A 13220-nucleotide genomic window follows, 5' to 3' on the forward strand; every position below is an offset into this window, starting at 1 on the left:
AACGTTTCGTTGATGTTGAGTTCTTGATTATGTTTGATTATCTTGGATAATGAATTTGCGGTTAGTGGGATGGTAACTATTTCTTGATTAATCACTTGTTTGTAAACTTGTTTACACCATAATACTATATTTATGTTTTAGTTGTAATTTAGATAACTTAGTTAAACAACCATTCACTTACCCTTTTATCTGGTAATCTAATGACAAAGATTTAGTACTTAATAACGCCCGTGTTCCATGGATCGATATCTGGCTCTTACCAATACTTTACTACATATATGACGGGATACACTTGTTCTTTTTTTATGTGTGTTTTAATGTTAAGGTATAAACTATTTTTATAAATATTAAAACAAATTTCGTGTGGAAATTCACTGTATAAATATGCATACGTAGACACGCACCAAGTTTTTGGTGCCGTTGCCGGGGACATGGCGAAATTTACGGAACAATCCGAGTTATTATTTTACCAGTGTACAAACTGTGAATACCTGTGAATACTTGTACATTTTTGTATTTATTTATTTTCTTTTATTTTCTAACATGTGAATACCTAGCCTGGCACGCCCAGTAGGACTAACTTTTGACTAACTTTTCTTTTTCTGTTTTACTAACTACTAACAATCTAACTGACTAACTTTACTAACTCACTAACATACTAACTTTTTATTTATTGTTCGACTAACATTTTCATTTATTTATTTAATTCAGTTAAGTGTTCGGGATCGAACCATATATTCATTTATTTCATTCATTTATTTCATTTATTCAACATTTCATTTATTGATTCATTTCAATTATTTCAATTCAGTTATTTCATTTCTGTTTATATTTACATTTATTTATTCATTTATTTCGATTCAGTTATTTAATTTATTTCAATTCAGTCATTTCATTCCTGTACATATTTATATTTATGCCCGTGTTCGGAATCGAACCGCTTATATATATCTTTCTTTATTTCATTTATGCGTTTATTACAGTTACATTTATTCATTTTTTCTTTTTTTTTTTTCATTCTTGTTCATTTATTTATTTTGTTAACTGCTTATTTATTCATTCATTTGCACTCATTTATTTATCTTTTTTAATTGTTCAGAATCGAGCAGCTTGTTTAAATTGTTTATTTATTTACTCCACGAAAATAAAACTTTCTGATAAAATCATCAGATTTTCTTGTAAATTCTGATGAATTTATCAGATTTTCTGTTGGATTCTGATAAACCCATTAGCGTTTCTGAAATAAAAAAATTGAATTTACCAGATTTTGGTAAATTCTAATGGATTTATCAGAAATTCTGATGGAAAGAAATTTTCATCAGATTTAATCAGATCTTATCAGATTTTCTGATATATAAAAAAACTTTCTGATTAAATCATCAGATTTCTGATGAAGTTATCAGAATTTCTAGTAAAATATAAATATTTCAGATTTTCAACGAGATAATCAGATTTCATCAGATTTTTATTAGATCTCATCAGATTTTCTGAAAGAAAAAAACAATTTTCGGATGTAAATAAGTAAATAAATAAATAAATAGATATGTATAATAAATTGTATATATATGTATATAATATAGTTGTATTATTATTTATATTTATATTACTTATATTATTATTATTATGTTATTTATCCGTATAATGCATTTCTTATTACTTGCAGGTTAATGTCCATAACCCCTGTACCCGCTATTGCTGAGCTAGCCAATGAACCGGAAAATAACCTAAGAAGAAGCAGGCGGCTTCGCGAAAGATCACTTGTCGTGGCACAAAGGATTGCGGCCGCAATCGACAAACCAGTGATACTTTCTGATAGCGAGAGTTCAGAGGACGATAGAGAAAGCATCATGGCGGAGGATGACCAGCCTTTGAATGAGACCGGCCGACCAGGAGGAGAGGGCTTGCTACCGAGCATCGCCCGACCTGCAGTTTGATGGGAAGGATCACGAAGATTTGGGTCGACACATCGCTTTGTTTCTCGAAGTGTGTTTGACTTTCAAAATACGAGACATTTCTGAAGACACAATCCGTCTGCGGCTCTTTCCATTCTCTTTGCGAGACAAAGCCCGATCTTGGCTTTTGTCACTTCCGGCAGGATCCATCACGACTTGGAACGAGATGGTAGAACTTTTCATGCAAAAATACTTTCCTCCAAAAAAGACAGCCAAGTTGAAGAATCGTATTATAACATTCAAGCAGGACGAAGGAGAATCTCTACACGCAGCGTGGGAGAGGTTCAGAGATCTTTTGATTGATGTCCCACATCATGGGTTGTCTAAAAGGCAACTTGTACTTAACTTTTATCAGGGACTCAATTACGACTCACAAGAACGTTTAGATGTATATGCAGGAGGTGACCTTGGAACTAAAACACCCAATGAAGCCTACGCAATTATAGAAAAAACTACATTGAAGTCAAGTTCTCGACACAGTGGTGTGCGAACTAAAGCATCATCCATTCCTGGCGTTCATGATGTGGATACATATACGGCTCTTACAACACAGATTGGAGCTTTGGCAGCAAGACTTGATCAATCTCAAAACGTTTCGCAGGTTAAATCATCATGTGAGCAGTGTGGAGTTTCGCACGAGCTAGGTACTTGTGATCAAGGTGTTATGTTTACAGGCCACGAGGAGGTGGACTATCTGGGCAATCAAATCAGGCCCCAAAATAACCCCTACAGCAACATGTACAATCCAGGGTGGAAGAATCATCCGAACATTGGGTGGAAATCTAATTCTGGGAACCAAAACCCACTCGGATATGCTCAGCGTGCTCCCGCACCACAACAGCCCTAGGACAGGCTTACCAAACTTAGGATTAGTCCTTCCAGCCACATTACCATCATCAAGGCTCCGGGAGCATTTCCCAGCCTCACGCCTCTCAGAGTAACTCTAAGCTAGAGGAGATGTTGGCATAACTGTTAGGAAACTTCGATTGTGCTAATCAGATAGCTGAGAACCGCTACCAACAACATGAGGAATGATTCATGGCCCAAGAAGGGGAGAGGTGGAGTCAGAAAGCTTCTATACAGACCATGGAGAGTCAGAAAGCTTCTAGCTATCGACTCGTTGACAAATTTAGCGAGCGTGTTATCACACGCTAAGGGTATTTTTTTTGTAAATATTAAATTTATCGCATTTATTCCTTGTTCATGAACTTATTCTATTTTTAGTAGGTTTGAACAAGATCGATTCATGTCTTAGGAAGTTTTGAAGTTGGTTTAAAGTTAAAACATGTAAAAACCTTGCAAAAATGGTGAAATCTATTGAGAAAAAGGAGTTGAAGAGCATTCTGTTACTTCTGTCTGCAGAATGTACAGATGAATCACGGTCGTGCACCTGATCCGCACGACCGTACACTTCATAATCACATCTGACCAAGAACAACGTGCATAAGGTGGGCGTCGGATTGCAATACCGTGCACAGCGGCACCACATTGCGAACCACAGTGCACATGTTGATGCGCACTACCGTGCACGACTTTTTAGCAACAGTAATTTTTCAGGGAATAAAAACTAAAAAAAATTTAAAACCCTTCAAAATCACTAACACTGGCCGCACACCCGTTCTTGGCTCTCCCACTCCTAAAACCAACCAATCTTTGCAAGGATTTAACTCGAATCTTCAATCAAGGCATGATTCCTTACTTGTTTTTAGTGTGTGTTTGTTTTTGTTTAATAATGGATTTGGTTTTAGTCATCTAACGGTTTGATCAATAGTATTGTTTGCTGTTTTGGTTAGTGACGTACTTGGCAGGTATATAGGGATGCACACAGAGTTGAGAAGACTTGTATTCAAAGTCTATTCATAGAAGTCTACTTCAACTCTAAGGGAATACTTCTATCCTTTTTCACACTTTAGTTCAGCTCTTCATAATCGCTTAACTAATACGTGTCTCACATTGGGGACAATGTGAAGTTCAAGTGTGGGGAGGGGTTTAAGGGTTTAACTTTGTTTGTCCTTAAGTGTCCTCGTTTTTGTATATATTTATTTTGAAAAAAAAAACTTTCAAAATACAAAAACGGTCAGTTGTGTTCTTTAGAAATCATCAAATTTGTTCAAAATCGACAAGCCAAATCGATTTTTGAAAAAGATAACTAAAAATATGACAAACAAAAAGAAAGACTTGCATATTTATCTTTACATTTATACCCATTCCTTCTGTTTTCGTGAGCATATTTTTGAGCCTTTTATAGCTTTCTTGACATGCTTGTTGTTTTTTTTTCGGAATATGAGTGAGCCGGATGTTTTATGCAATTTAGAACTTGTCAATTGTATACTTTTCAAAATCATAAATATGAGAAATTGCATGAATATGATAGAGGCAAATAGGATACCTTTTTGTGTTAGCCTTTTTCTTTGTTTATATCCCGCACCCAACGTTATCCATTAGTTCGCCACGTTGAGCCTATTTTTCATGTTTTTCTAACTTTTACCCAACTACTTAGCCTACTTAACTATATTTAGCCTTTTTATTTTTAAAACCTTTGTGTTAAAACTCGGTCAAAGTTATTATCCAACTAGCTTGTTTGTAATTATTTCCTTGTAATTAAAAAAAAAAAGAAAATAGAGATCGAAAAACAGATCAAAGACGATCAAGTTAGAGCAATTTTAAGTGCTAAATAGTACAAGATACGTTGCATAGCTCGAAAAGAGTAAAATCATCTTTAAGCGTTATTTATGTATAGTTGTTGATTCATTTATGCTAGTTACAAATAACCACCGAGTTTTAACCATTTAGCCACTTTTAAATATCTATTCCACACCCTTAACCATAGCCTATCATTACAACCCATCAAAGACCTCTTGATTTTTGTTTTTCACATATTAATTGGTGGAGATTAGATCTTTTGACAAGCTTATGATATTGCATGATTCATTGACTAGGCATCGAGTGTTTTACATACACATTATATGTATGATTCAGAAATTTAACCGAGTGTGTGTGAACATCGTGAGAAATCTAAAGATTTGCATGCAAAGTCAATCAAATGTAGAATCATTGCTTTATGGTTATCCTTTCATACATCCAACAAAGTTTGTTTGTTTTAAATCTTTGATGATGACTTTTTGAAAACAAATTTAACCGCCAAACAAATTAGTAACTTTGTAAATATTTAGAATTGATTCCTTGTTTTATTTTAAGTTTGCTTGAGGACAAGAAAAGTTCAAGTGTGGGGACGTTTGATATACGTTAAATTATACATGTTTTATACCCCAAAACACTTCCGTTTTAAGCGTTTTTTACCGAATCCGCAACGTTTAGGTACCAAATTCGGTACTTTTATATTTTCAGGTCTTAAACCGAGCACAAAATAAAAATCTGATGAAAACGGACAAATTCTGATGCATTTCTGATGAAACGGGCAAAATTCTGATGACTACCAGGTGTGGCACGACCGTGCCATCTGACGGCACTACCGTGCAGATCGTTCAATCTCGGAAGCACTGCCAGTTCCGATCTGTTCCCGGACCGCATGACCGTGCCACCCGCCGCATGACCATGCAATGGCCAAACCAGGGTTTCTGATCAACATTCTGATAACCCCGCACTACCGTGCGACCAACGGCATGACCGTGCCGATCTGATGACCCAGGCAACTTGTCTACTAGTCCACTTGGCTGACCTGGGATCGGAGAAATTACGTCACCCAACAAGACCTGACCGCACGGCCGTGCGACCCAACGGCACGGCCGTGCCAAACTAAAAATTTCCTATAAATAGCAGCATTCGCTACTGGTCAAAATGTTGGGTTTTTCTCCATGTTTCTGGGCGATTTCTTGGTTCCGAAGCAAGCCTGATCAGACCCATTTGAAGCTTAAAGATCGAGTGGAAGCATAACCGACCCAACCCATCAATTCCTTGCTTGTTTATGGTTCAATTCCTTGTTCTTGAACATGTATTCTAATCATTTTGCAAGTTATGAGCTGATGTTAGTTTATGTTTAATGTAGTTTATGTAATAGTAGTAATGAACTTGTTTCTTGAATAATCTTTATGTTGTAATCTTGTTTGTATGAAACATTAGTATTTTTTTCATGTTTTAATCTTCATGATTATATAATGAACGTTTCGTTGATGTTGAGTTCTTGATTATGTTTGATTATCTTGGATAATGAATCTGTGGTTAGTGGGATGGTAACTATTTCTTGATTAATCACTTGTTTGTAAACTTGTTTACACCATGAGACTCGAGTGGGGTATTGGTTTTATCTAAGATATATCTTATTTTGATTAAGAATGCTTTCATGCATGTAAGGGTTCTAACGAATTACATGGTGTTGATTACATGTTCTTGCATGCGGTTTATGATCCTTGTTTAGTAGTTTTGGTCTGAAATTGCTGACATGGTAGATTTGTGTTCAAGACTTGTAAAGGTGAAATATGTTGTTATATGATCTACTTAAATGCTTATCCTCGTGGCTGTATTGTGACCATCGGTATTGCTTTCTATGATAAGTGAGGTTAGAAAACTCCTAGCGGATGACTAATCTATCTTTAAAGGTTCACATGAATGAATATCAATAGCTCGCTAAAGAATGAGTTTAGGTGGTTAACGTGTGTTTATCGCGTTAACTTTCCGAAGAATCATCATGTTAGAAAACTCCTAGCGGATGACTAACTGTCTTGAAATTGGAAAATTGATTAAGTGCTTTTGTGACATATCTGATAGATAACATGTTTAGGTTGTTTGTGAAACAAGATAATAGTATATTTATGTTTTAGTTGAAATTTAGATAACTTAGTTAAACAACCATTCACTTACCCTTTTATCTGGTAATCTAATGACAAAGATTTAGTACTTAATAACGCCCGTGTTCCATGGATCGATATCTGGCTCTTACCAATACTTTACTACATATATGACGGGATACACTTGTCCTTTGTTGTGTGTATTTTAATGTTAAGGTATAAACCATTTTTATAAATATTAAAACAGAGTTCGTGTGGAAATTCACTGTATAAATATGCATACATAGACACGCACCAATACCTCTCAATCGCTTTCTCCAACGGGGTAACCATAGTAGGACACAATAAATTTAGCTCCTCATAACGATCCGTGTACGCATGGTGTTCTCCCCCATCTTGTTTCAGATCATCGAATTCTCATTCCAACGCCCTTATCTTGTGACGGGGACAGAACTCTTTCATCATGAGAGCTCGAAGCTCTTCCCAAGTTTGTGCCATTGCCACATCGGCACCCCTATCATGCATCACACCGTTCCACCATGTTAGAGCACGCTTCTCAAAAACACTTGACGCAAACTCAACCTTCCGCTCATTCGGACACTGAACATGTCTAAATGTACTCTCCAGACTCTTAAACCATTGTAGGAGTGCAATTGCTCCTTGAGACCCAAAAAGCTTTAGTGGTTTAGCCGAATTAAACCTTTTGAAACTACACCAAGCATTGTTGTTATTATTGTTGCTCACTTGATTAATCTGAGTTATTAGGTTCGGAATCACAGTAGCCATCTGTTGAGCGACAAGGGCTGCGATTTCGGCGTTAGTTTGAGGTTGTGCATCTCGTTGAGGAGGCATATTCTAAAAAGAACAAGGAAATATGAGAAACGAGTGAGATCGACGATTGGATAAACAAAAGAGATATTGAAAACATCGACAAAACATAAGGAAGGTGATCATTCGTTCGTTACCTCGAACAAACAAATGACTCACAGCGACTAATCAAAGTAAATGGGTCAATATAATGTATCGCGAAGACATGCTTTAGCCTATAAGTGGAAACTCATCCAAAGAGTTCCTAGGTAAGAGTGACTGGTCCGATTATGTGGATTTGTACGAACACTCTAGCCTTAGACAGAAAACTCAGGATACAGGCATCCACCCATCCAGATTGCACGTGTTCACATTATCTAGACCCAAACTTTGACGAGATTTTGAAAACTTTGAAGGTTCAAAACCTTATAACAAATCATCTATGAAGAAATGATTGGTTTTCAAATCGGATTTGTTATTGTGTTCTCGTTGTGGTTGTCACCTAAAGATAGGTGACGGTATTGTTTTAGAATCTAAACGCAAGAAGACTCGCGTTAGGGTCCTAGAAAACTTATAGTCTAGGTCAAAGCATTACTAATAACCTAATTCGCTATAACCACGAGCTCTGATACCAACTCTTCTGTCACACCCCGACCGCGTAAAACAACAAAACCGCGGCGGAAACGTCGGGGAGTGGAGCGACAGAATTATTGTTTCACAATCATGGATTAAAAAGTTTCGTTTTATTGAATTATTAAATATTTACATTGTCTTAAAGTTTAAACAAACAAGTTCACATATCGACTATCATCGTTATTAAGTCACTAAGGCCTCGTCCGGTCCTAAGTGAGCATGCATCCTAGTCGCAATCAACATCATTCAACACCACCTGAAACATATGCGAAAATAAAGTCAGCAAAGAAATGCAGGCGAGCACATAGGTTTTGTGAGAGTGTCGGATTCATGGCTCGTTTACTTATTGCAATACCTCGTTTGACTACATGAGTCGTTTATTGAAAACCTTGTTTTGAAAAGAATTTGGTATTGCAATATGAATAACAAGCTCAAAATAAGTTGGTTATATTTTATAAAATCTCATTGCCATGAATCTTAATCCAAAACATTTGTTTATGTAAACCAAATTGTAAATCGTTCTCGTAATAAAACTCGTAGGGTTTATATCGTAAAGTAAACACTATTGCGTGACATCGTTTAAAATCGTTCATCCAAGTGAACTAAATAACGCCACAGAATGTTATATGATAAAAGAACTTATAAATAAGAAGTACCAGCGGCGTATCTACCATGCTTTTATCACATTACACCCGTCCCGTTACCTAATCACATACCAAAACCCAATCGTTTAAATTGTTCAACTCGTTCGTGTTATAGACCATCGTTCATTTGTTTAAATCATTCAAATCGTTCCAAATCGTTCAAGTTATTCAAATCGTTCAATATCGTTTAATCGTTTCAATCGTTCAATCGTTCAAAATCGTTCTTGTTTTAATTGTGAAAACTACTTCTGGTCGTCTCGCGGAATACATTCAAACCTTCGCAACTCGTCCATCGTTCAACTCGTCTTAACAAACCACCAAAAGGTAAGTTAACAATCATTAGGTTCAGTCGTTACCGACATAACTGCCATACATAACCATGGTGGCAGTCCGATAACGGGATTTGTCAGATCCTATGGTACCATAACCTAATACTGGTCGGCTTGATCATTGTTAATGAATGTTATTCGTTATGTAAATGCGTCCCAACAAGTTCGTTCACATTATCAAAATCGCTATGTTTAATAAAAACCATAGTATTCGTTTTTTTGAAATCGTTTAACACATATGAATCACCCCAAAACATTCGAAAGCTGTAAAATAGGGGAACTATGTACTCACATTGATTTGCAAAGTATTCTTGATCTAATGAACTAACAATGCTCGGGAAAACCAAGGAAATCAAGTGGTACCTAGTAATCGGATCGCTAGTTAATAAATCGACACCTAAATCGGAAGATCGGGTAGAATGAGGTTTCAAAAACCAAATGAGTATTGGAACTCATGTGATATGGTTTAACACAGCCTACATTCTAAATCGGAACCTATCCTAAGTGCTTACAACCCGTTACGACCCATTAAGGTAGCTTATGCTACTTTAACGTGTCGTTTGCGCAAATGCGCGTTCGAGATGCCTAACTAGTCCTATTACAAGTATTATATGCCCTAATATGTTTAAATATGTTGCATAATCAGTTTAAGTGACAAAAGTTAAGTTACATATGCTTAAAATCAAATTATGCATGAAAAGGGCATTTTGGTCATTTTCCTAAGGCATATAAACTACCTATCATACAACTAATTAAACTAAGTGACCATAAGGTATAACCTCGGAAGGTTATTCCCTATACAACTATGGTCGCAAAACATGCTTGGTCGGATCCTAACGATCGACCAAACGAGTCGGGTTCGAAAGTCTAAGCGGTTGTCAAGACCGCTTGACTTACGACCCTAAACAAGCACTAGACTAAAAGTGACGAGTTAAACATGTTAAAACATGTTTAACTAAGTTAGAAAACGGGTTTGATATCAAAACAAAGTGTTTTGATACCCAAAAATAGTTTCGTTGCAAAGTACACATAAACACGTATTTTGACCGAAACTTTGACTCATCACTTCGACTAATCGATGTGGTAATCAGTAGGTATAGTCACATGGGACTATAACCATTGTGATTACGCTCACGTTGCAAAGTTTGAACTAACTTTGTGTTGACCAATTCATGGTCAAAGCAGTTTGACTTTCATGCTTGAAAAGCATAAACAAGCATGAAAGAAGCTTACAAAGGGTCCAAGCTAGGAAGAATTGATCCAAAACACTCAGGTATGAAGCCTTAGCTTCAACTTAGAGCAGATTAGAATCAATTGTGCAAGGAATGAGAAAGAACAAGATGGGTATATATAGAAAGACATGACCCATCAAGATCTTTACAAGTGTTTTTGAGTAATTCAAGGCATGATCTAAGCCATAAACTTGTGCCCATAGATTAAAATACAATGGGAACTCAAAAACAATCTCATTGTATCAAAAAACGATGTTGAAATTGCAAGAAACCAGCTGCATAAGCCAGATTCATTGTTTCTGACCTAGTGATCTATCGCGCCCCGCGTAGGATTGCTCCTCAGCTTACGCGGCCTGCGAGGGCAAGTTTGGCAGATTGTCAAAAATGGTCCATGCAAGCTAAAAAGTGAGATTTTGATGTTTTTAAGCCCCGTTAACCCCATTTTCAAGGCTCTACAATGAAGTTAAACCATAGGGAACATGAAATATGCTTGAAAACATCTCGGATGTCGGTTCGTTTGGTCGTACGATCACGTTATTCGGTTAATTACGACGAAAACTCGAACGGACGCGAAAACGATCCAAATTACGCGACGAGTGGTATTTTTGCATTCCAATGGCCAAAATAAAATATTTTAATGATTACGAAAATTTTTGGATGTCCGGATACATTCAGAATGTAAGATATGCGCGAAAATGCAAACTTATGCACTTTGTGACGCTTTTAGTCCCTATTGATCAATTAAGCGTATTTTCGCATAACGAATCCCTCAAAGCCTATTTCTAAGATATGTAAAGGATATTTAGGGTATGTTTAGCTTATGATCAAGTTTTGGAATGTTCGTTACCATACGAATCGGCATAGTTTCGTAGTTTGACACAAATAGTCCCTACGATCGAATAAACTTTTTTTCAACACACCAAACCCTCCAAAACTTATTTCTAAGTTATGTAAAGGTTATTTAAGGTCTGTTAAGCCTATGTCATTATTTCAGAGTGTTTGTCGCGTTAAACTAATTACGTTTATGCATCAGTTTGCGTATAACTTCCCAGAAAGCGATTTAAAGCTTGGAATTAAACTAGAATCAAATCGTAAAATCGTCAAACACAAATACACAAATATTAACACCACAATACATTGTTTTATTGATAATTGTTATTGTTTTACATCGTACATCGTTTACAGATCACAATTGTCATAGAACCAAACCGTGCACACCCCTATTATAACCCATTACGACGTCGTGTGATTACCACAGTCCACTGTGACTTTGTTGAAACAGAATATTATTATCAGTCCCATCTCAGTGGTTAGGGGGAGATAGGGCATGAGGACTCACTGAGTTGGTTGAAGTGGATTCCATCCGCAAGCGAAGACTGGTCATCTCATACATCCACACATACTAATGAGTCACCAAAGCCCGTAGGAAGTCCCACCGAAGAATCATCCAGACTAGTGTTCGAGGTAAATGACTCTCCAAACCTTGAAAATGTGCCTGAATCTGATCAAGTTATCATTAACAATCATGAAAGTCATGAGACAATAGATCGGGTGGAGATTGCTGAGTAGAACATCGCAGTCCAAAGAGAGGTCGAATCAAATGAACAGCATGATGGAGGCTCTGGAAAAACTCTGGGAACATACGTTTTACCCCCTAGAGCTAATAGAGGGGTTCATCCAAAACAGTACTCCCCAGAAAGGGAAACCAGAAATTCAAGGTATCCTATAGCTAATTTGCTTGACGGGAAATTATCTAACAGTGCGAAAGCATTTGTTACCTCCCTATATTCCGAACAAATACCAACTTCTGTAAAGGAAGCCCAGGGTAAAAAGAACTGGAGAGAAGCAATGGAAACGGAAATGCATGCTCTTGTGAAACACAACACGTGGGAGAAGTGCATTCTGCCTAAAGGAAAGAAAACAGTTGGATGTCGGTGGGTGTATTCAATCAAATATAAACTAGATGGTTCCTTTGGAAGATACAAAGCTCGGCTTGTAGCTAAGGGTTACACTCAGACTATAGGATCGATTACTCTGAGACATTCTCTCCCGTTGCAAAAATGGACACCATTAGAGTCCTCTTCTCCGTGGCAGCCAATAAGGAGTGACCTCTCCACCAGTTTGATGTTACAAACGCATTTCTCCATGGAGACCTAACGAAAGAAGTCTACATGGAAGCACCTCCAGGTTTTTCAGGGAGTTTTAAAGAAAGGGAAGTATGTCGGTTGAAAAAGTCTTTATACGGGCTAAAACAATCTCCTCGGGCATGGTTTGGAAAGTTCACTTTGGCCATGAAAGAATATGGGTATCAACAAAGTAATGCTGATCATATTCTGTTCCTCAAGAGAAGAAACGACCTTGTAACTTGCTTAATCATATATGTGGACGACATGATTATTACCGGAAGTGATTTAGAAAAAATAGCACGGTTGAAAAAGAACCTGTTCTCAAAGTTTGAAATGAAACACCAAGGGAATCTCAAGTATTTCCTCGGGATAGAAGTTCTCGGGTCTAAACGGCTTCATCTTCCAAAAGAAGTTTGTCCTTGATCTCCTGGTAGAAACTGGGTTGATTGATGGTAAACCAGCAAATACTCCAATGGTGGTGAACCACAACCTTCACATGGAACTTAATGGAGAGCTTGTAGACAAAGAAAGGTATCAACGGCTTGTGGGTAAGTTAATTTATCTCTTTCACACTCGCCCTGATATAACTTATGGCGTTGGAGTGGTAAATTGGTTCATGCACCAACCACAAGTTGCCCACATGGAAGCTGCTCAGAGAATTTTAAGGTATCTCAAGGGTGCAGCACGGGTGCAATACAGATCTCAGAAAACCCAGTTCAGCATGATCGAACAAAATACGTGGAGGCATGGTT

The 13220-nt window shown here is 37.0% G+C and overlaps 1 protein-coding gene across 1 annotated transcript; it reads left to right on the top strand.

Moving 5' to 3' along the window:
• The first annotated feature begins 2976 nt into the window (after positions 1–2976).
• On the top strand, positions 2977–12499 carry LOC110931391 (uncharacterized mitochondrial protein AtMg00820-like). The gene is made up of 3 exons (XM_022174788.1): positions 2977–3109; positions 3724–3760; positions 12103–12499. The coding sequence occupies exons 1-3, from the start codon at positions 2977–2979 to the stop codon at positions 12497–12499; spliced, it is 567 nt and encodes a 188-aa protein (XP_022030480.1).
• Positions 12500–13220: the final 721 nt, after the last annotated feature.

Source organism: Helianthus annuus, chromosome 3 (genome assembly GCF_002127325.2).
Source record: "Helianthus annuus cultivar XRQ/B chromosome 3, HanXRQr2.0-SUNRISE, whole genome shotgun sequence".
NCBI classification, from domain to species: domain Eukaryota; kingdom Viridiplantae; phylum Streptophyta; class Magnoliopsida; order Asterales; family Asteraceae; genus Helianthus; species Helianthus annuus.